The 23,656-nt window shown below is 44.6% G+C and overlaps 8 protein-coding genes across 8 annotated transcripts; 1 reads left to right on the forward strand and 7 right to left on the reverse strand.

Moving 5' to 3' along the window:
* Positions 1–160: 160 nt before the first annotated feature.
* V865_004355 (uncharacterized protein) lies at positions 161–3,027 on the reverse strand (the record flags this gene model as incomplete). The annotated part of the gene is made up of 7 exons (XM_066228136.1): positions 161–331; positions 405–996; positions 1,073–1,208; positions 1,267–2,481; positions 2,564–2,672; positions 2,754–2,848; positions 2,913–3,027. 7 exons carry the CDS (start codon positions 3,025–3,027, stop codon positions 161–163), a joined length of 2,433 nt encoding a protein of 810 aa, XP_066084233.1.
* A 449-nt stretch (positions 3,028–3,476) lies between these two features.
* V865_004356 (uncharacterized protein) lies at positions 3,477–5,302 on the reverse strand (the record flags this gene model as incomplete). The annotated part of the gene is made up of 5 exons (XM_066228137.1): positions 3,477–3,607; positions 3,674–4,490; positions 4,557–4,648; positions 4,902–5,096; positions 5,275–5,302. 5 exons carry the CDS (start codon positions 5,300–5,302, stop codon positions 3,477–3,479), a joined length of 1,263 nt encoding a protein of 420 aa, XP_066084234.1.
* A 745-nt stretch (positions 5,303–6,047) lies between these two features.
* On the reverse strand, positions 6,048–7,664 carry V865_004357 (S-adenosylmethionine synthase; the record flags this gene model as incomplete). Its single annotated transcript, XM_066228138.1, has 4 exons — positions 6,048–6,825; positions 6,884–7,134; positions 7,277–7,385; positions 7,612–7,664. 4 exons carry the CDS (start codon positions 7,662–7,664, stop codon positions 6,048–6,050), a joined length of 1,191 nt encoding a protein of 396 aa, XP_066084235.1.
* A 430-nt stretch (positions 7,665–8,094) lies between these two features.
* V865_004358 (uncharacterized protein) lies at positions 8,095–9,590 on the reverse strand (the record flags this gene model as incomplete). Its single annotated transcript, XM_066228139.1, has 10 exons — positions 8,095–8,145; positions 8,252–8,272; positions 8,335–8,393; positions 8,470–8,476; positions 8,544–8,755; positions 8,859–8,989; positions 9,051–9,126; positions 9,203–9,308; positions 9,394–9,478; positions 9,586–9,590. 10 exons carry the CDS (start codon positions 9,588–9,590, stop codon positions 8,095–8,097), a joined length of 753 nt encoding a protein of 250 aa, XP_066084236.1.
* Positions 9,591–9,824: 234 nt separating this feature from the next.
* V865_004359 (uncharacterized protein) lies at positions 9,825–10,336 on the reverse strand (the record flags this gene model as incomplete). Its single annotated transcript, XM_066228140.1, has 2 exons — positions 9,825–9,925; positions 9,991–10,336. The coding sequence occupies 2 exons, from the start codon at positions 10,334–10,336 to the stop codon at positions 9,825–9,827; spliced, it is 447 nt and encodes a 148-aa protein (XP_066084237.1).
* Positions 10,337–10,977: 641 nt separating this feature from the next.
* V865_004360 (serine/threonine-protein phosphatase PP-X isozyme 1) lies at positions 10,978–12,548 on the reverse strand (the record flags this gene model as incomplete). Its single annotated transcript, XM_066228141.1, has 9 exons — positions 10,978–11,110; positions 11,174–11,229; positions 11,288–11,356; positions 11,426–11,490; positions 11,555–11,630; positions 11,703–11,989; positions 12,056–12,146; positions 12,298–12,421; positions 12,523–12,548. The coding sequence occupies 9 exons, from the start codon at positions 12,546–12,548 to the stop codon at positions 10,978–10,980; spliced, it is 927 nt and encodes a 308-aa protein (XP_066084238.1).
* A 573-nt stretch (positions 12,549–13,121) lies between these two features.
* On the forward strand, positions 13,122–14,876 carry V865_004361 (uncharacterized protein; the record flags this gene model as incomplete). The annotated part of the gene is made up of 2 exons (XM_066228142.1): positions 13,122–13,620; positions 13,714–14,876. 2 exons carry the CDS (start codon positions 13,122–13,124, stop codon positions 14,874–14,876), a joined length of 1,662 nt encoding a protein of 553 aa, XP_066084239.1.
* A 1,148-nt stretch (positions 14,877–16,024) lies between these two features.
* V865_004362 (uncharacterized protein) lies at positions 16,025–23,068 on the reverse strand (the record flags this gene model as incomplete). Its single annotated transcript, XM_066228143.1, has 5 exons — positions 16,025–20,878; positions 20,945–20,974; positions 21,036–21,401; positions 21,454–22,217; positions 22,309–23,068. 5 exons carry the CDS (start codon positions 23,066–23,068, stop codon positions 16,025–16,027), a joined length of 6,774 nt encoding a protein of 2,257 aa, XP_066084240.1.
* Between the last annotated feature and the right edge of the window lie 588 nt (positions 23,069–23,656).

Here is a 23,656-nt window from a genome sequence, read left to right on the forward strand (position 1 = left end):
ATAGTAACATTCTGTTGTTAACATTATCAATATGCATTATGTTGGGCATGTGAACTAAAGCAATACAACAACAAAGACATAGACAAAGACATGGACATGGTCAAACACCGAGACACCAAATAATCCTCACACAATTGCAACTTAACAACATATTTCAAGGCTAGGGCTCAACAAAACTCGTATCTAAATCATAAGCGAAATTCCAAACATTTATTCTACAATCCAAACCCGTCGAGATGATTTTGGATTTATCACTTGTAACTGAGAAGATCCTACCCGTATGCGAACCTGATAAATCAATCAGGTGTTGTCCGGATTGACGGTCCCATACCTATATACAGTACACATAACATCTATCATTAGCAAATCGAATTAACAGCACCGGTGCAGTGAATATCACCCACCTTGACTTTCGAATCGTAACTTCCTGAAACAACCACCCTCTCACCTATATGGACCGTTCTGACCAATTCGGTGTGTCCCCTATTCCCACATCTCCTACATCTCTCGAATGCGTGAGAGTCGGTTTCGCCAAGGTTTGGTCGACTAACCCCAAGTCCAGGTGGACAGACACATGGAGACCACATCGTATGATCTTCTTTCAGATATACCAATTTACCATTCATCGGTGTGCGTCGAGGGTATTGGACTTCTGGTGAAGTATCATTGGAAGAAGTGGTATCAATATCCATCGAATCTTCGATCTTCCGAATTCCATCCCCATCTGCATCGGATAACGTTGAATCCGAATTTACATCCATAATCGAATCCAAATCCTTCTCAATCAGATGAAATACCTTGATACTAGCATCCGAAGCTCCAGTGACCAAACTCCCTTTCCACCTTTCCCCTTTTTCGAGCAACGGTTCGCAAGATGTCGGTTCAGAAGAGAAATCGATAGATGCTATACCTCTCGAATGAGCTTCTATGACGAATAGCAATTGACCAGTATGGATCGACCATATTCGTATGGTCTTATCACCAGATGCCGAGATGCTGCGTATAAAATCCGAAATTTGATTAGTATTGTTGTAAATCCTGCTCGACATAGCTCAGGATTGCTTTCACTCACATGTAATCCTCAGTCAAGCCAACGGCATTCACTGCGCCTTTGTGTAATTGATCATCCGATTCTAACCCAGATCCAGATCCACCAATTACCAATTCCTCTCCGAGTGTATGTATATCAAACAATTTGATGGTTTTATCTAGATACCACGATGATCATCAGCACATCAGTAAGTATTGATTAAGCCACGAACTCACCTTTCGAGCAAGATACCACATATTTCTCATTCGCTCTAACACAAAGTACACTATCCTTATGACCCTGCACCATCTTCTCGGGATTTACTGACGAGCTAGCACCTTGATTCTGATTTTCTATATCCCATAAACAGATCTTGCCGTCACTGCCTCCTGATACAGCCATCAGCTTGTATTTCTCCCTATTCTTTCTTGGTGATCTTGATCCATTCAAGTTGATCCCTTCTATACCTTTCGTAGGTGATGTAGTAGCTTGAATATCAATAGGCATGGGAACTTTCACCACACAATGAGTTAATACCGAACCACTGTGTCCCCCTTGGAAGATCTTGATTACTCTAGGTCCCAATGCGGATCCGTTCATACCTATATACCATAATCTCAAAGTCTTATCTCTAGAGCCGGTTAATAACCATTCTTTGCCCTTGATTATTGTCGGTGTCGATGTCCGTGTGAGTATCTTCTGTCCAGGGATTAATGGTCCGGGTGATAGTGAGAAGGAGTTGTTGGAAGTGGGAGTCGGTTGATGACATTCTATACAATTCATATTCATATCGGATTTCATCTCGTGATTGATTAGACTTATCGAATAGATCGCTTCTGAATGTCCAGGTAATCCACCGTTCTTGACTGATGTGATCATATCAATCGTAAGTGGTTTAGGTACAAAACCCGATTTGTCTTTCTCCGGATTGAATGTATTGTATTGATGGATTGATCTAGGAGTTGTCAACCGTCGATTTATAATTTGATGTACGATATATAAATGTTTGTAGTTCGCTTGAGGTTTCGTGGATGGGATAGGTAGATGACTTTGTATTGGCGAAAATGTACCTTTATCTTTATCTTTATCTTTCTTTCCGCCGATTTTCTCCAAGCTCGGTATATTGTTCATGGACAGCTGAGGGTGTAGGTAGATAGGTAAACCACCATTATGCTCTGTCGAACTATTTCGTTCCCAAACGTTCTTCCTCAATCCACTTTTCATACCTAATCCCAATGGATCTAGGTTTGATCGATTGCCATTACCATTTGACGGTTCTATATACCCATATCCAAATCTATCATCATACTCTTCCTCTTCTTCATCTTCGTCAGAGGAATGACTGAACTTGGGCTGAGAGAGGATGGACCGAGTGGTCTGAATATCCGACCAGGTGGGTTGAGAAGGTCGAATGGGTGGTGAGGAGGATGCGCATAGCAATGCCCATAGAGCTACACTCAAACGATGGTAATGGGCAATCAACCACTGAAAAGCATCACACCAGAATTGAATAAGAAAGAACATTTTACTCACCCTGCTCTTCAACGATACATCTCCAAGCCTTGCATACCAATCCGCAATTCAGTATATCGCCGAGGTCCAATTTGGACAGTATCAATATCGAAAGTTCAGGTGGGAGTGACTGGAACCATCAATATCACAGATGATGATTAAGCGACGCAATCTAACCATGATTAGAGGTTATATAGACATGAATACTCACACCTATGATATCCCTTTGTAAGATCCCATTTAACTGTTCATTCAGTTTGATAATTTCGTTTCGAGGTAAAGACCATAACAGTTTATTCACCAAATCTACACGTATAATAGATATCAACCACCATATCGTTACATGTATCCAATATGTATATGTACTTGCCTCTCTTCACGTCCAAAGGCAATCCCAAAACATTGTTAAATAGTTCTTCTCGTTCGTTCAAGTGCCGCTGCAATGGCTTGGAAGGTGATGTAGCTTTGGATATGAGATTGTACATTTCGTGTTGAAGGGTATACACAGCTTGATATTGGACATATGTAAAATACTGCAATGGTTTAGGACAGAGCTGATAGCATTATAGTAATGGTGATGATGATGAATACTGAGTAATCGTAGAAAACGAAGTTTGAATGTACGAGGTACGAAAATCAAGTTTAACGTTACGACTTTTAAGTAAGGTTGATGATGTCAGGTGGCAAAAAAAAGGTTAATCTCAAAAATCACCAGTCCCCCATCCATTCAAGAACCGAGAGCGACAATCTCATGTTAGACTCTGATCCTCATCGACCTGACGGACAGATATGCAGCACACAATTGATCGTTAATGTGAATATCATGGCATAACATCTCATGACTATCTAGAATAAAGTAAAGTGAAGAACTTCTGATAACCTATATAAACAACGCTATCCCCCTTTCATGCAAAAGAACATCCAAAGCTTCCGCTTACTTGAAGTTCTTACCGTCAGCCCATTCTTTACCATCAACGACGAGGTCCCAAGCCATGGCACCTTCGAAGAACTTCTTGTCGTCGGCGTTTCCGTCAACGTCAAGCTTCTTGTATGAATATGATTCCCCTGTAGTCGAGCCAAAGCCATCAGCACATGCACAATCCGCTGTTAAATAGCTTCAAGTGTACTCACAATCAGGAGCAACGTTGATGACAGGTTCGATCTCTTGACCTCTGATGATGACAGCACCAGAGATGATGGAGTCGTTGGCTTTACCTAATACACCAACGGAACCGAACAAGTATTTTCGGGAAGCTTCAAGTCTGTTGAAGAATCCACCGACTTGGTTGGAAGACATGAACACCTGAGTGAGTTCCTCGTTGTATTTGAAGTCCACTCTCCAGATGGAGAATCCCTCTCTGTCGAACTTCTCGTAGAACCATTCGAGGGAACCGCCGGCACCTCGAGTATCCAAGTTGGAGTATTGTCTCTTCCACTCTTCCAAGTTGAAAGCAGATTTGGGCAAGTCATCGAGAGGGTTCTTAACCTTGGGTTCAGCAGGTACTAAAGGCTCTTCCTCTTCTTCGTCAACTTCCTTGGCCTTGGGGGCTTTAGGAGCCTTAGGTTCCTTTGGGGCCTTTTCAGCCTTTGGCTTTTGTTCCTTGGCGGGAGCAGCGGGTGGGGTAACCTTCTCGATCAGGTTGGTAGGGTTGAAGATCTCGAGGAGTTTGGGGTGGTTGACGAAAGTCTCAAAGTATCGAATGACGTTAGGGATCTTGGATCGAGCTTCACCGTCGATGATGGTAGCGAAGAGTTGAGAAAGAGCAGAGACGACAAAGACATCGGCAAGGGTGATTCGTTCACCGACCAACCAAGTCTTGGAAGCGAGGATGTTGTCAATGACGGAAAGTCGCTCGTTGATCTTCTTGACGATACCGTCAAAGTTGGGTTTGTTGTATGGGAGGACACCTTGGAGTTGTCGATTGGCAAGAGATCCAGGGATGAAGAGCTGCAAGAGAGTTGAGTGTTAGCTTGCTGTGTTGACTATATCTCAAGTTGCGCAACAACGACTGACCTCTTGATCAGCGGTACATTGCCATTCGTGGACTTCAACCTTTTGTTTAGAGTCGGAAGGGAGCAGTGTGGAGTTGGCACCGAGTTCGGCGACTATCATCATATAGGTACAAACCAGGTATCAGCTATCTTTCTCTTTCCGTGACAGCTGAGAGGTAAACGTGACTAGATATGATATACGATAAAGAAATCAGAGGTATGACGGTACCACCCGCCGGAAAATTCTCGACACAGTGTCATTAAGACAGGGATAACTGAGAAGTAAGGTCTCATCATTGAAGAGTGTGTGTAAAGGAGAGGATATAAACAATTGGCGATCTGATGTAATGAGGAATATTTTACTCACGGTATTGAGCGATAGCGCCAGACTCTCTAAGAACGGTACCATCCTCAAGTTCGAGGGTGGGGAGGAAACCGAATGGGTTCTTGGCCAAGAACTCTGGGGTCTTCCAGTTGGCTTTCATGTCGAACTTGGAATCCCAGTTGAGCTCTACACCGGCGAGAGCGGCGGCAGCTCGCACTCGTCTAGCTCGGGCGTTTCCTGTGGGCGATTGAGTGGGATTGAGATCATCACAGATAGTCAATTGAGAGTTGAAGGTTGAAGGTGCATTAGGGTTGAATGAGAGTGTCCGGCAAGGGGAAGAAAGGAAGAAGAACAAATCGATCAGCTTCCACTCAAGGTGAATACACCAGATCATATGGAGAGAATGTCAGCTCACCAGCAGCACCAGTCAAAGTAGGGGCCATTTTTGATGATATTTTTTTTTGTTGAAGAAGAAGGAAAGAGAGTTGAGAGATGTTCAGTTGATGGTCTGTCATCGACTCGTCGTGATCAGAGCTCCGCTGAAAAAGGTGAAATCCCATCCTCACACAACTTTTTTGACACTGAGGTACATTTCGCCATACACGGGGTTATCCGGGATTGTCCACTCGACACGACAGTGTGGCACCACATTGTAGGAGCAAGACCGTCAAAGCTGCCTCTATCTGCTCATGTATGGTGGATGTGATGCTGATGCTGATGCTGACAGATATCGATGCAACAGGTAAGATTGTGGGCGGTTGAGCGCATTTGCATATATTTATGTAAAGCTATTTATTTATGATGTTTTTAACTATTTTTATCGTTTGAAAACGTCTATATGATGTTTTTGATCTTGCCGCAACTGATTATTCTATAAGTTGATAATGCGGTGAGAAACACACAGTAAAATAGTACAAGCCTAAATCTACCTATATCAAATTCAACCGTATATGATTCGAAAGTGACACCGAGAGACAGATAGGGGGTATATGGATGTTTGGATGGTGTATATGATAAATGCGGGAATAATCGATCGATGACAATCAAATGAAAGAACCAAAAGCAAAGAGTCTAGGTGGTGTAGAGTAAGACAGAACAAGACGAGGAGGAACTCGTACTGATGACAGAGTCATATGGAAAAAAGTAACAACCAAAAGTACACTAAACTACCAAGAGAGAGACACCAACTTAAAAGTTGAGTTGTTTAGGTTGTTCCCATGAATAAGCGGGGTTACCGAAGTGACCGTAAGCGGCGGTCTTGAGGTATTGAGGTTGTTGGAGGTTGAGGGCCTTGACGATAAGTCCAGGTCGGAGGTCAAAGTTTTGTCGAACGATTTGAACCAATTCAGCATCGCTCTTCTTACCGGTACCGTAAGTGTCAACGAAGATGGAGAGAGGTTCGGCAACACCGATAGCGTAAGAAAGTTGGACCAGAGCTCTTCGGGCGAGACCGGCAGCAACGAGGGATTTGGCGATCCATCGAGCAGTGTAGGCAGCAGATCTGTCTACCTTGGACCAATCTTTTCCAGAGAAGGCACCACCACCGTGAGCACCCCATCCACCGTAGGTGTCAACGATGATCTTTCGTCCGGTCAGACCGGCATCACCTTGAGGTCCACCAATGACGAATCGTCCAGAAGGTTGGATGTGGTAGATAACCTTGTCATCCAACAAGTTCTTAGGGATGACCTTCTTGATGATCTTCTCCAAGATCTCAGATCGGAGATCTTCAGTGGTGATTTCTTCGGCGTGTTGAGTGGAGATAACGACGGTGTCGACTCGGATGGGAACCATAGCTCCATCTTCACCTTTCTTGTATTCAACGGTGACCTGGGTCTTGGAGTCCGGTCTCAACCAACCGAGAGAACCGTCTCGTCGAGCGGCAGCCATGGCGGCGTTAAGCTTGTGGGAAAGCATGATGGTGAGGGGCATCATCTCGGGGGTCTCGTCGGTAGCGTAACCGAACCTAAAGTCGTATGGTTGTCAGCTGAATTTTACGCAAATCGTGATGAAAAGACACCCACATGATACCTTGATCACCGGCACCGATCTTCTCAAGAGCACCATGGTCCAAACCTTGAGCGATATCGGGAGATTGTTGTTCAATGGCAACCAAGACGTTACAGGTCTTGTAGTCGAAACCTTTGTCGGATGAATCGTAACCGATTTGCTTGATAGTGTCTCGGACAACTTTCTGGTAATCGACTTGGGCCTTGGTGGTGATTTCACCGAAAACCATGATCATACCGGTTTTAGCGGCGGTTTCACAGGCGACCTGTGGAAGTGCAAGAGATGTCAGCATTGAATAGAATAGGGGCGGAGAAGGATCTGTCGAAGTACTTCGCAAGGGAGACTTGTAGATATGAATTGGGAGAAAGGAAAAAGGAATGTAATACTCCTATACAGATCTGACTCACCTTGGAGAAAGGGTCTTGGGCAAGACAAGCATCAAGGATAGCATCTGAGACTTGATCACAGATCTTGTCTGGGTGACCTTCACCTACGGATTCGGAGGTGAAAAGGAAGCTGAGAGATGGGACAAATCAGGTCGGCCGAGGGAGATAATGAGTTTAGGATGAGGATAATGAAGACGAGAGGTCGGATAGCGATGAATAGCAACGGACAAGCGGGTAGGCGAAAAAGAGAGGGAGCATTGTCAGTACAAACATCCTCTCATCTCATCTCATCCATGATATCAAAGACAGCACAAGAAACGTGCGTCTAACGTCAAAAAGAAAAAAGTTCTACTCACTGGCCAGGAGCAAGCTCGGCAGAAGGTCCGTTTCCATTCAATACGCCAGTCATCTTGATTAATCTATGTGTGTATGTTTTTGAGTTTTTCTTACAATAAAAGAAGAGAAAAGAAAATGGAATATGTAGAATGAAGAAAGTGAAGAATGATAAAATGACGATTGGATTTATGATTTTATGTTGACTCATGGATCGAAAAATCCTTTTTTTGCTGGTTAGCTGGCAGAAGAAAAAAAAAATGATACGCACGGTCCGCGTTTCTCTATGGCACGATACTACTGCACTGTAAATATTATTATGGAATGTCTTGTTATGGCGTGATGCCAGGGGTAAAAACAGAAACCCATTTCAAAGGCAACCCTAGAATATCATGAACCCTGACTGCATGCAAAGCGGCGATGACCGATCATCACTGTGGCACAACTCAACCCATCCGAGAGAAGCATTCCATACATAAGACACCCAATACGAAAGCTAAGCAGCACTATCTGATCTGAAGGATATGTCTGTACTTGTGTAAAGATCTCATCGTGGGCTATTCCAGAATCCGCATCAAAGATGATGAATGACGAATGAGCACGTCAGTAAAGGACTTTCCATCCCAAAGGAGGGTATCAGACAAGTGTAACCCTTGTACTCACCTCGAGGTAAGGCAGTTCGAGCTATCGTCAAAGCATTGGTGGAATCAGTACTGCTTTTGGACATGTGGATGTGGCTCACCCACCTTCTCAAATATCTCTTTCTCGCTGTGGACAATGATCTCTTTACCATCTGCTACCCAGACTACATAGCATGAGAAGGAGATCAGCGAAGATGCATCGCATCGTTCAATATTGAATGAAGCAGATGAATTACTTACCACCTTGCTATGTCATCATGAGAACATGAGACCATACAATTAGTCAAGAACACAAATTAGGAGTAAACACTCACCGATCCCTCCACCCTCTCACCCATTGCATACTCATTCAAAACCCAACCTTTCTGAATCGCCCTATACCTCAAAGTCTTCATGAGCGTATCATCTCCAGTATTTCCCAATAACATATAAGGCAGACTCTCAAGGGGACATAATCGAATATCAATTTGACGGTGGATCGAATTAGGTTGAGGCAATCTAGTCAAAGCGAGGACTTTCTTTTCGCCTATACCATATGGATATGACAATCAAAGATGTTATCAGTATCATACTGTGACCTCTTGTAGTAGCTATGGTAATACTTGACATCAAATATCATATCCGCTCACCTCTTGAGAATAGTTGATCTTCCTGAATCAACCCTTCTCGAATCAAAGCATTCATCACTTTCCCCATAAGACTATCAATCGCATATCCACCTTTCTTCGATTTATCCTCTCGATCTCGTTTGGGAAAAGACCTGTGAATACATCAGGTACAGCAACATGTATAGGAAACCAGTGGAAGGTCATATCACTGACTTGTGCCAAACGACCATATCGATATCACTACTGACGTATTCACCCCTTCTATATGATCCCATAATCGCAAAGCCGACTGTCATACATGCAAAGGAACGTCGTTATCTGTTAAGCATTCCGAAACTTCGTTGTAAGGATTAAATCAGACGTACGAGTAGGATCGACCTTGTTCAAAGCATTTTTGATCAATTTCTCAAATTCTTCAACTTCACTTCGGGGTATCATCAGATCCATCTCTTTGTGGTATTTGATTGCGAGCTTAATAGATTCGTGTTGAGGATGGGTCAATCCGATATCCCCATATTTGCTTTAGCTGTTTTTCCAGAACCGAAACAATACTCACCTTCTGAGCATCAGACACCTTCCTACCATACTCTTTATCCTTGGCATTCAACAGATCTTCCAGTGTTCTCGCCCCATTATCAACGCTGAGAATTGGATCCATAATACACCTAGTCAGCAATCAAGGATAGACTGATTCTACTTCATATAGTAGATGAATTGAGATCAGAAGGTTGTTTGATACTTTACTTACTACATTTGAGCTTTGATTTTCCCAAATCCATGTACCCTATTAATCTTCACCATGGCTTTCCATTTTTCATCTAATCCTTCTAATTCCGGTCAGATCCGAAGTACGAAATGGTATAAGTAGATCCCCAGATGGTATGTGAAAAAATAGTCAAAATGACATTTCGATGTAATCACTCGAGACTGAACTGATCCGGCTAATATCTCAACCTCACTCACTTGAGGTCCGGCTAGCGAGATATCTCAGAGCATGGATTCTTTAGGTGATCTCAGTTGTCTCCACGATTGCATATCCCTCAAAGCATCTAACAGCTGGGTGGTAGGTACAGTCAAATTATCGTATTCTGCCGATATTCAAATGTCAACCAAAGGAACCCCCGCGACAAAATGCACATACTTGTAAACTCACCATCACCGTAATCTTTCTTGATTCCATTCAAGAACTTCACCCTCTGGGTAGGTGAGGGTAAATCCAAGTAATCTTCTGAAGAGGGTTCTAAAACTCCTCCACCGTTAGTGGTCGTCTTCTTCTTCAGAACAAGTGAAGAAGTAGTGAATGATCTATTTGAGACTGAGATCGATCCTGATGCTGATATCAGTCCAGCAATTGAGGTCGGTAAGACCGTATAGCTAGTTCCTGATGGAGTTGCACCATTGTACTTGAACGTGGTAGATGGTCGTACTGAGTTAGGAAAACGTTTGGTGAGGAGCTCGTTAGACCTCAGACGTAGTCGGAGTAATCTCGAAGAAGCCATATCGCAAAGTGAGTCTTAAAGTAGAGAGGAAAGATTACGAGTACTGTGGGATATTTGAGCTTGATAAGACTTCCTCCTTATATACCTTGAGCTATCAAGTTCCACGAAGACTTCGACAGCTCGTCAGAGTCAGAGTGAGTACCGAACCTAGATCAGATAGTGAAGGTTAACATGAGTGAAATCATCTTTCCTTCTCCATTCCATTGTACGTGAAACTTCCATTTGCAATTACGGACTCAATATGCTTCAGTAGGTGATCATCCAGTCAATAGACACGGTCCGTGCGTCAATTAGGTCAGAAGGGGAACCAGAAGCAAGGAGAAGAGGGTGAAACATTCAACATTCCTCATCCTTAACATTAATTACGCTCGGATCACTCGTTCCGTGCCTGAAGAGGGATGTGATGATCGATTGATGGCTGCTGATGTCAGACTATGACTATGATTATGATTGCTGATGCTAATGCATATTCTTGTTGATCTCCTTTCTCTATACTATATTGCTATGATACATTTTCAGATCCAGCTAATTCAAGATGATTGATTCTTGTTCATCTACCTTCCTCCTCCCTTGCCCCAGTCACCCCTTCCCACTGTTCTATCCATTCCATTCGATGTATATTTACAACTTCGATCTCACATCTATAAGAAATACTCATGCATCATCGGTCTCTTCTGCGGTATGCTCCTCGCGTCCTGAGGAGCAGCGTCAAATACTTTATATTCCTGACGCAGGTTTTCATCTAATTCCAATACACTGGCTGTGTTACCGCATCTATGATGTACGTGCCATCAGCCGTAAAGTAATTGCGAATGTGGAACAATGCTGTATACTTACCTGTAACAGTAGTTTGGTGCTGACCATACTGTCACTATCTTCCTATCGAACATCAACTATAAGACAAATGTCAGTTAACAACCAGCCTTTGAAAAGATGCTGGGTACAACTAACCTTGTATCCTTCCATCACCAACTGATGTGCTCTAGCTATCAATTCTATGTCATTCTCATGATTGAATTGCTACAATGACACACGGTCAGTATTTCCGTGAAGTCAGGGTGTAAGATGGAGAGAAGAAGCAATACTCACCCGCACCACATCATCACCAAATAAGAATCCTGCTCCTCTAGGTGACATACCCCATCCATTTATATCTGCACAACAACACAATAGAGGCTATGAGCTATTCTGGAGGCCGTCTAGAGTGAAAGAGCTCACCGTCTGGATCTGACCATAATAGATCACACATCGGTCCTTCATGCGGTACTTCCTGGCGACGATCTATCACTCTTATCTAATTCATCCGAACAAACACAATATCAGCCCTGATGAGAATCTACGATGTCAGATTGAAAGTATCACTCACATGATCTAACCTAGTAACCTGCGGACTCAATCCCCCATGTACGCAAAAGACCCTTCCATCCACCACACACCCCAAACTTAAATAATCAAAGACATCACAGCAGTATCTCCACACATTCGAACTTCCGTATTTCCTCTGACATTCATCATAAAAGCCATATACCTGAGTAATCTGACGGGATTCATGATTCCCTCTTATCAAGGTGATTCGATCGGGATAGCGGACTTTGAGTAAGAGGAGGAGAAGGAATGTCTCGACGGAGTGAAATCCTCGATCGACGAAATCACCTATTGACAACCAAACAATCAGTCGATATTAATCTTAGGATCGTAGTATGATACGATTGGACCCACCCATGAAGATGTAATTTGTTTCAGGACAAAAACCACCTATCTTGAATAATTCCATCATATCGAAAAATTGACCATGTATATCACCGCATATCTACAGGGATGTCAACATGATTCATACATACCAATGAAATAAGATAGATGTATAATCTCATCGTATTCAGATGCTCTGTGTTCTCGTATACTCTATGGATACACTACCATATACTTAAAAGTTGATCAAGAGCAAGAAATACCAAACTCACCGTCACAGGACTGTCCACATACTGCACATTCCCTTCCTCCATCAATATCTCCTTAGCCTTTTGACAAAGTTCCTTCACAGCTGATTCAGGTATTATCTCGCATCGTTTCAGTTGCGCTATCTGTCTACAGAGCACAATGAAGTAATTAGCCTCCTTCCCCTTTTCCCTCTAATATCCTGCCACGCCCCAAGGGTAGAATAAAGAAGGAAGGAAGAGAGTACTTACTTATCCAGATCAGAGGATAATGACATTCTTCAGGTATACTACACCTCACTTGTCTCAAAACTTCACTTGTAGTCTTGGAATGATCTAATATTCGGGAAAACGATGGCGTCTGATTTTTCACTTGTTGATACTTGAGTTGTGGAGTCGTGTTGCCTGTTTCTTGGTAGCACTGTCGGCCTAATCTTACTTCCGATGAATCTATTAGAATCCTTCTCGCCTCTCAATCCTGATGCTATTGCTTTTGTGCTTTTGTTTTATATATCGTGTACGATGAACGTCTATGGATAGAAGTGGAGACTTTGGTGAATTGATGTTTTTGGTGGCAAATGAACGCAAGGAAGACGAAAGACGTCAACAGCTGGGTGATCTAAATGGGTAACTCATTTAAATTGCTGGCAGGTGGAGGTTAGTCACTTCGTCAGTAGAACATTACTTTTGACTGCAGAGTGATAGCTGTGTACTATATACATCGCCTTTAACATGTGTTCATATTCCACTCTCACTTTACCACAACAATGTGATCTCATCCCAATACGGACCTTCTTCATCCTTCCGGTCCATTCAGTAGTCGAGGAGGTAGAAGAGCAGACCGCATAAAAATGGAATCAAGTGGAAGTCCCATTCTCACTCCCCTCTCCCCCTCATCACTCCATTCACCTCCCCCACTATCCTCCGCAGGTCTATCGTCAAGGATCACCTCGTCGGTCAATACCGTTCATCCTAGGCTCAGTACCCTTCTACCTAACTCATCGGGATATCTGGCATTCTTCTCTCGACCTCAACAAGAAAATATCCAAAAGAACAAACAACGGTCGTTTTCGTTGTCAAGTTATTTTAGGAGTTTACCTCGAAGGTTGAACAGGTCTTTCTCTTCGACTGTCGGCAGAAGAGGATCAGAAGATAGACTGAACTCATCTGCTAGGCCTCAAGAGTACGCGGAAAATGAAAAGGAGAAAGATGGAGTTACCAGGGAAGAGGAATGGAAGGAAATCGAAGATGAATGGAAATCTCAGGCGAAAGGATTAAGAGAAGGTTATATGCAGTGTCTCAATGGAGCGAAATGTATCACCATCACTGATCCTATTGGTGATTTGACCGGTGAGTGCGACTCAGTCTCAACTCATCTTAGGTGCTCTTCACATTCCTTCCAGAACGGGTCATGTGAGCTGACGTCAGACTGCTCTGACATAGATGAATTCCTTCAATCAACAGTGGTCATCTCCTCTTCTCAAGATCCATTCCCTCATGTATCCGACATAGCACACCAATCCTCTAGACGCAGATCATCTTCTACTCCCGAGCCGAGGCATCCAATTTTACCAACTCTACCCGGCAAATCCAACTTGTCGCCTTTTCCTGGTTCACCAGCATCGTATACACTTCTTAAATCGAGTAAAGCGGACCACGATGGAGTTGACAGAGATGAATCTCACGAGGAAGAGGTGATAGAAGATAATGCTAGAATTCTAGATGTTAGAGCGGGAACAGCAAGTTCGTCGACTAGGAGAGTATCGACACAGAAATCTGTTCATCCCACTTTAGGTAACAAGTCGACTGAGAATGGAGAAATGGCCAACCATCATCCAATCCCAGATATGGATGATTCAGAAGAAGAAGACTTGAAGACACCTCGACAAGTGGATGACGCCGTCTTCGAACCGCTCATTTTCCCTATACCGAGAATTAAGCGACATTTGCCCGATCATGGCGATACCACCTTTAGCGCTGATGATGGATCTGCATCAATACCGAAAGCGGACTCATCGACCACTCGTTCTTCATCATCTAATACGATAACGCCTCATCGACCCGCACGGCCATCAGCACCTGCTCCGCCGTTGACCACTCCCTCTGAGCGAGGCTCCTTGGTACTCAACCCAGATGAGTACGAATATCTCTTACCTCTGCAAGTAATCGACATAATCAACTCGCCGATCTCGGATTCTCATACATCCAGCTCACATCCTCGCTACTCAACCCGCATTAAGAGATCACAGTCCACATCTATATCATCCTCTTCGACCGCTAGACCTATCGTCCGACCCAATAATACATTAAACAACGATACTCCCCTATATTCTATTGAAGGAAACGCACAATCACTTTCAGTCCAATCGCCATCAACCACTTCAACTTACCAACCGAACTTTCAGGGCCGTACAAGAGATGTATATCGCGAACATCTTCGAAGAGCGGTAGTTCAGCATTACAACGATTCGCCTACTCCCCGCATACCTCCGAACCAAGGGCAGGGAGATATGCTGGTAGTGACTCATCGAAGAGGGCAAGGGTACGGGTTGAGAAGGGCGTTGGGCAGAGGGATATGGTATAAGAGGAGTAGGCATGGAATTTAGAATCAAGTTCAGAATTCAGAACCGACGATCGTCTTGGGATGATTCCTCGATTCATTTCTCCTGTCTTGTAAAGCTTCTGGGCGATAGATACAAGGACAATTACACATTGGATCATTGAATTTTTATGGTATCATATGGACAATTCCTTTCTCTGTACAGTACAGTATTCGTATATGACATTCGTAAAGTTGTACATCTAAAAATCTAAATATCGTTGTATACGCGAAATCAACATTCATGCATGTATTTTGTACAAGCCACAGAGACAAAGAAATGTAGACGAGGTATACTACTCATTATTTCCATTCCTCATCTTAGAGATGAAAATGAAAAATGACCCTTGGTAGATCTCATAGAAGGGATAAGTCCCAAAACTCGTCAATCATCAACTCCTCAGAGAAGATGAGAATAACATATACCTATATATCATATTGATAAAAGATATTATGTGTTTGTCATGGTTTGATGTTCGCCAGATCATCGATCATCATCTCCAAAGAGGGAGAATGAAGATAATAAATGAAAGGTACCTATAACATCCGTAGAGTATTCGAGCAAGTCGAATGTCGGATGGTAGGGTACCTTTCTAGGCGCGAAAGAGGACAATAACAGAAAGAAGGGCAGGGACTATAAGTCAGGATGGGACGATTGAGATTTGGGTTTAGCCAGTCCTTGTCAAGTATAAGATAGGTTCTACATTTTCTATAGTGTGAATACAGTAATGATACAACATGAACATCAAAATATCGAAGAAATAATGAGAATGAACCAAAGTCTAAGAAAGCAATATACTAGTGTGACGGTATGATGATATGATGATATGATGATATGATGATATATGTTGGTGGAAATCCAAATCGACAAATGCCAGATTCCGAAACCCCATACGTCCATACCAACCTAACAGCCCAAAACACATACAAAACAGCCAAATCGAATTACCACCCACAACCTACCAGCACCAACCTACAAACCAGGCGAGAGAGGAAGCAAAGGATAGGAACTGTGCCAGTCCACCGAATCGATGTACCACCTCCCATCGCCTCCTTTCCATGGTGCTGGGTGACTACCATCGAACCAAGCCATACTTCGATCAGCATCTAGGTCTGTAAACCCTGTAACGCAACGATAAAGATGAAAGATGGAACCTACGTATCGGGAACGGCAATGTCATTCCTGAGGAGGATCTCTGGAAGCTCATGATCCTTGCAAGGGAATATCGACGGGTCGAACAGAGGAGTCTCCGAGATCACCTGAAATTGAAGAGGTCCGTTGGCTGTAGCCAGGTTGGCGAGCGAGTCCAACGCCGAGTAATCCACCGGTTCTGTCGACGGCTCTGTCCCTGTCCATGTTCCGTAAGATCCGTAAGATGAAGATGAAGATCGAGGGTATCCCAGTTGTTGAACCTCGTTCGCATTCGTGGGAGCTTGTTGAGCATTGGTTGCAGCTGCGTCCAACGCTCGCCGTACTCTTGCGGGTAACCTCGCCAACATCCTTGTCAAAGGTCCTTGTGTATCTTCAAATATAAGATCAGGAGTAAAAACAGGTAGAACAATAGGTATATCCGTACGTCCTTGAAGTTCCTCTTCTTGAGCCTTTTCACTTCCCCTTTTAGCAGCTTTGAAAGACGTTTTCGATTCCCAGCTACCCGAATCCCTTACATCTTCCGGCGATCTGGGAGAGCTGGAAGGAAAGGTAAGGAGAGTCGATTTCGAAGGTCCAATGACAGGCTTGAAAGCTGAGCAGGAAGATGAAGGTATGGCGGGCGGAAGGGCGAAATTACCTGCTGATGTGCCAGAAGACCCTTGGTTGGATCGTTGTTTGGGGAACGTAACAAAACCAGGAGGAGGCATGATTGCTTTAACGTTACCCTTAGCCTTGAAATTACCCAAATCGATTTCCTCATCTATCTTTCCCATCTGAGCAGGCGTAAGCACCGGAGACATCGAGTGAAGACTGCGATCGACTGGTGAAGCACTGTTAGAGGAAGATCGTGATGAGAGTTTCCTAAAGGTTGAGGTATTATTGATGTAGGCCATAACTCGTTGTTTACCTGACCTCGCATTCGGTATGAAATCGCTTTCTCCTTCGGTCGCTACTTCCACTGCTGGTTGGGGTGGCGTCGAAGGAGGACTGGGTGGAGGAGCAACAGCGGGAGTAGGGGGCGGAACTGCAAGTCGCTCTTGACCTGGCGCTTGCCATACCGGGTGACCATTGGAGTCGAAAAGAGAAGGAGCAGTCGAGGATGAGGCATGGAGGCAAGAAGACATGGATTCTTGAGCTTGAGTTGGATCATACCACTGTTGATCATAGAAAGTGGTAGGTGGATCCTGATATACTGTCGGTTCCGATTGTGGAGCGAGCCAGCTTGGTGGAGGTTCAGAAGTCAGCATGTCAAGGAGCTCTTTATCGCCGTAAGACAAAGTCTCGGTTAATTCTTCGACATTGTCGGTAGCTTCTTGAACACCTTCAACATCGACCGCCTTGTTCTTACCCTTTTCTTTCCAACTTGGCCTTCTTTCACTCTCCTCTTTCTTCTCATCACCATTGATTACCTCTTCTACCGCTTTCATGTCAATCATATCATTGTCAATCTCCTCCTTCTCCTCAGCGATACTAGCAAGCATTCGTAAGCCCATGTTGGTACTTGCAGCATGACCAGAAGCTTTTAGTGGGTTGATGATCCGGGGTTCAAGTGCATTTTGAAACGTCAAGTCGGCTTCTAGAGGATCCTGAGGGGGTTGTATCGAGGGCCGCGAAAATGACATGTTTGGATCTTGGCTCGGGGAGGTTGCGGTGGCAGAGATTGGCGTTGGAATGACATTCCCAAGTGACGTTGACAGGATAGGCTGAGGAGTGGAGTTTGACTCGGCTGGAGTTCCCGATGTTGTCATGGGATCTTCAGCTCGAGTCATTTCAGCCGTTGATGATTCAGGGGAAGCGGGAGGATCGGTCCAACTGAGAGCAGCATCAACTATCACCGGTTGTTCGATATGTACCTGTGAGGGTGGGAGGCGCAACGATGTCGGTGCTTCTGACAGTGGTGGTGTTATTTTGACCTCAGGATCGACTCGTGATGGTTCGGGTACTATATCGACGGATGGTAACTTTGGTAATGACGCTGTTTCAGGATTCGATATGCTGAGCGATGATATACCTTGTCTGACCGATTCCGTCTCTCGTACCATCTTATTAGTAATGGCTGCTGAGCTTGGAGGGTCGGGAATCTCAGCTTCCTCAAGTTCGTCTTCGTCTGCCTGGTCGGCATCGTAAGAAGCAGGTTGTCGGAATTGTAGATGAGGTGGTAGCGGTTCTACTCTCGCAGCTTGAGTTGGTGGTATGAAATGAGGTTGAGGAGCCTCGACGTCGTGAGTGAAATTGGACGTGACTGGATGAGAAGGGAAGGAAGGTCGAGTGGGAGTATCTATGAGGATTGCCTCCTGCATCTCCGTATCCTCCATAAATCTTGCTGGTTCGGGAGGTGGTCGATGAGCCAATTGAGCGAGGTAGGAAGAAACGATATTGGGCATGTACATCTGTCGAGCGAAAGATGATTCCCATTTATTATGAGCAGCGGTATTACTCAAGTATTCTTCATTGGTCATTTCTACTTCCTCATTGGTGGTGGACGAGATGGAGGAAGGCGGTTGGTCAGAAGCCTGATGTTGAGAGGACTGTGCTGCGATGGGGTGGAACCGATTGAAGCTGGTGGGCGAAGGGACATGTAGACGAGTATAAGCAGGAGGTGTACTGCTCGCATAAGTAGGCGGAGCTTCACAGATCTCATCAACTTCCATCTCATCTTCGACCTCAGAAGGAGCAGAAGCGTTTCGTCGTCTCTCGAAGATCGAAAGAGGTTGGGGTGGTCGAGGTTGGCGTCGGACGATCTCAAAAGATTGATGTTGAGAAGGAAGCACTCGTTGATCATGTACAGTCGAGTACGAAGACGCTAGGAGAGGGAAGAAAGCCGATGTAGGTCGAGATGAACCTTGAATGTCGGAAGGGACGACTTCCATACTCTCATCTTGTTCCTCCTCCATCACTTCACTAATATCTTGATCTTGCATCTCGGTTCCTCCCTCTTTCAAAGCTGTCTCCAACTGTCTTTCCATTTCTCCGCCATCATCAGTCTTCTTGGTGACTTTTGGAGGATCGACCTTATTGGCAGTTCGAGCGGCATGTGCAGCCCATAATCCACCTAATCCACCTCTGATAGCTCCACCATGACTTCTAGCTTTACCTCGAGCCAATCTCGAAGAAGAAGTAGCTCGATCTATAGCTCTACTGATAGCACTGGACGGATTGAGTGGAGTAGGAGGTACCGGTCGAGTAAGGAAATCGAAAGTCGACTTGGGAGCATTTGGAAAAGGAGCATCGAAGCCAATTTCGGAGGATTCGATGACGGTAGCTTGAGGCTTTGGTGATGGCGGTGCAGGTACAACCGATGGGGTGGGCGCGGTCTGATTGGGAGTCGAGGTAGATTGAGAACTTGTTGGGAATGAGAATGTGAATTTCATTTGAGTGCTCTCCTCAGTCATCGCAGCACGCAGAACCGATTCTTGAGCGATTTTAGGATTGGTTGAGGATGTTTCCAATCCCTGAGATCCGATGATTGAGGTATTGGCAGGTGATGGTGATGAATCTGACTTTGATATTGAGGATATACTGGTTTTATCATTGTCCTTTGGCTCGACTTCAGAAGGAGCGATACGATTTTGAGTATCATTCTGTAGCTCAACTATGGAAGTAGCAGCACATGTAAGACCGATTTCCTCGCTTCGACTTTCGTCACCTTGTTCCTCTTGAGACGAGAGTGGTGTGACACTATCATTATGGGTATCCTTTTCCACGTTTTCATCATCTTCAACTTCTTCAGAATTGTTCTCACTGCCAGGTATTGATTCTTCAGGAGCGATGTTTTCCTTTTCTGCAATTTTGAGAGGCACATCTTTAGCTTCTACTGTAGATTCGCTACTAGGAGAAATGAATATCGTTTCTTGACGTTCGATATTGGCGTTGTCATGAGGAGATGGCGTAGAGGAGCTTGTATGAGTGCTCAACTCAAGACCTCTCGACTCTTGGACAGGTTCCGAAGGGATCTCAATCGAAGATGATGAGGTTATAGGAGGGATTGGATTGGTTGGTGGGGCTGGTGGCGGAATCGCAGTAGTGACCGGTGTCAAGTGAGGAGTCGGTCTCTTGGAAGAAGGAAGAGGTATTCCAGCTGGTGGAGGATCTTTGTGGCTTAGCGGAGAGCCGACAATCTCGATCACACTAGCAGGTACGATCGATGGGCTAACGAAGACATACTCAGAAGCGATGATATTTCCAATATCACCTTGGAAAGGCGAACCCAAAGCGAAAGTAGGCGTGGAAGGTCTTGAGTTCGATCTCGTTCGTTTCGAAGGTCCAGCTTGAGCATTTTCACCAAAAATCGATGTTGAAGATTGGGTTCTTCGTAATTTCTTACGACCACCACTTGATGGTTCGACAGCAAGAGCATCATCATCACTCATATCTTGAAGAGCTCTCATGAAATCACCCATTTCGCCATACTCCTCTTTAGCCTCTCGTTCCTCTTTCTCCCATTTATGCATCAAGAATCTGTGGTGGAACTTCTCCCTCAAAACTCTGGCATAGTCCGTTTCCTTTGCCCATTTGAACCTAGTGAGTTCAGGAATGGTCCGGAGGGCTTCATATGTGTAACACACCGAAGCGGGATCTTGCTTGGGTAGTTCCCTAGGCCAAGGTTTGAGGTCGAAAGGGTTGAGTGCTCGTTTGGCGTTGGGGGAATCGGATGATAGAGGCGAGATAGGTAAAGGTGGATCCTGAGGATCAGGTTGCTTGAAAGGAGGTGGAACAACTGAAACGGCTTCAGGTATGACTGGTTTCTCAGCCAGCAATTCATGGATATGCTGGACCAAGGCGTGTCTTTGACTATGAAGAAAATTCGTTGCTGGACTGGGTGAAGTCGGTTGGAGATACGGCAAGTGAGTCATCAACTGGGACAGAGGGGATGGACATCGTCAGCGGAAATCAATATGTTACCATAAGACGAAAGAACTTACTCTTCTCAACTTGTTGGGTTTCCACTTCCTCTGTTTGTACAAGTCATCAGCTGCTGTTCTAGTGATATAGATGAGGCACGGTGGCACATACCTTCCCTTGACCAGACTCATCCTCAGCTTCAGACTCTACCTCTCCTCCTGCCATATTAGCAGGGCCATCTAAGAACATCGCAGTAGTGGGTGAATGGGTGTATCCGTCCAGGGAGGGCGCCATGAAGTGAGGCAAAGTATTCCTCCTAATGATCTGAGGTTGCTGTTGAAGCGAAGTTGCCCTAGGTCCTCCACGAGTAGGTGAAGGAGCTGGGGTGTCCTCAGCTGGATTGAGAGATCCACCAAGCACGAGAGGTGCTGGACGATCCTTTCTTCGTCGAGGCACTTGTACAGCGTTTGACTCGACTTCCGACTGAGTTTGTGGCGTAGAAGGCAACGATTCTCCTTCCAAGATCGGAGAGACCACCTATTGATACCAGTCAGTATTATTTACTCGTCATTTGAGGAAGTATACGTACCTGTACTTCCTCTCCTACAACGTTCGAAGAAGGTTGTGGCGGAGTAACCAGTAGTTCCGCTTCTTCCTCTTCTCCTGGAGTATTACTCAGCTTAGGTGTACTCTCTCTGTTCCTAGGCGGTGTACAAGGAGCATTCATTTTCTCTTCTTCCTCTTCGTTTTCCTTTCTGTCCTCTTCATTGGGCAGATGTGACATCTCCAAGAAATGATTGTCCGTCAATCTTCTCTTCTTCCTTGATCCAGCTTGACGACCCAGAGGAGGACTAGGTGATCGACGTTGAGAGTATCTACGCTTATCAGGCAGAACAGTAGGTGGCTTGGTGATGATAAACTCAATAGATTTGAGTTTGTGGAGCGAAGGTGATTTCACGCGAAGCTCAGCTTCAACTGTACATCTCCTTGTTTGCTTCGTACCAATACCCGAGTTTTCTTCATTTTCATAATCCCAATCTCGACAAGGTCGTTTGCCAAGAGCTTTGGCTGAAGGTTGTGTAATCCCGATTTTGGGAGGATGAAGAAAGGTGGAATTTGGAGTAGAAGATGGTATAGGCGCATAAGCGTTATTGAGAATAGATGGGAAAGGTGGTGGTGGACTTTCAAGTCTTTTTTTCCGTAAGAGATTCTCAGGGAACAGTTGTTCAAAGAGGATATCGGATGTCTTCAAGACTGGTAAATTCTTCGTTCGACGATTGGACTTGTATTTGAACTGGAAACCCCACAACCTCTCAAGCGAGTATGGCCATCCTTTGATACCTTGTCGTAATCCTGTGAGTTATCAGCTTCCCATTCCTTTCAAGTATGACACATGATTCCTTTGATGTGGTATGGGTATTAGATAAGATAAGATGATACTTACTTGAACGCTCATTCATTGACCTTCTCCTATAAGGGTAATACCTATTCACCTTCCTACTTGATTCCTTCTCTTTCCTCGCCAATCTGAAAGGACGATGAGTCTCGCCAAAGATCATTTTAACCCTTTGCGTAGGTGGATCATCGTTCGAAAGAGCGAGCATGATGAGTTGCTGTCTACACTGTTCGTAGAGCTTTTTGAAGTAGTCCTCCGGCATGTTACAGAAAGGGTACATGTGGTATAGGATAATCGGTGGTATGAGAGCCCCTTGAGGGTTTACCATGTATGGGTAGAATGCTTGAGGTGGAAGAGATGAAGTTGGAGTGGATACATGTTGAGAGGGTCGGATTGATGGACCATCTGAAGGCTGTGGGAGATTGAGCGCATCCGGTATTCGGGAAGGCATGATAAGTGGAGAATGTTGATTGTTCGCCGCCACCATATTAGGTTGAAGTACATCGTTGTTGATGTCGAGTGATGCAGATTGGGAACCACGATAATCATCCATGAAGACTTGGAACTCAACTTTATATCCTTCTACTTCGCCTTCATCGTCTTCTTCGGAGGATGATGGAGAATCCTGATGGGATGGGTCTTGAATATCACCCACGGTGGCTTCTTCTCCTTCCGAATCGATGGTAGGAAAACAGTATTCGCCGAATTCGACTGATTGGAAATGAATCGAGAAGAAGAGAGTCAAGAAGTATGGGACGATGAAGAGGGATAAGAAGTAGGAGAGGTAGATAAGAGCAAAAGCGAGCATGTTGTGATGATGATTATGTGCAATAAAAGAGATAAAAGGTAGCTTGGATGGATGTCAAGTAGCTGGCTTTGATGGGATAATCAGGTAAAGTGATAAATATACGTTTTAGCTTGTATCCCGTATATGAATGAATATCAATTGATGATAAGCAAGATGATTGAAATGAAAGAGACATACGTAGGAGTAGAAGTAGAAGATGATACTTGTTATCATCGGTTGCTTGTGATCGGGTTGATCAAAAGCAGAATTAAAAAGCAAAGCCTCGCATTTACCATGACCTATGTGAACCCATGACTTGCTCTCACACACACAGTCGAGAAGAGGGGAGGAAACCCCAGATCCTCCAACTGTTCTCTCTTCTCTCTTCTTTCGCTTCGAGTCTCGAATCCAGAGATGTTGATGATGAAACTTAACCCCAGCAGAAGAAGCAAAGGATGGGTTGTAGTTCGGGAGGGATGGAGGGAGAGAGGAGGACAATGATTTTGATGGAGGTTGGATTGATTAGGCGATGAAATGGGTGTATGCTTCTTAATCTGATGGTGATGGTGATGATGAAGAGTGAAGGGGAGAGTAAAGGATGGGGGCGCA

This window comes from Kwoniella europaea, chromosome 1, assembly GCF_036810445.1.
Source record: "Kwoniella europaea PYCC6329 chromosome 1, complete sequence".
Taxonomy (NCBI): Eukaryota; Fungi; Basidiomycota; class Tremellomycetes; order Tremellales; family Cryptococcaceae; genus Kwoniella; species Kwoniella europaea.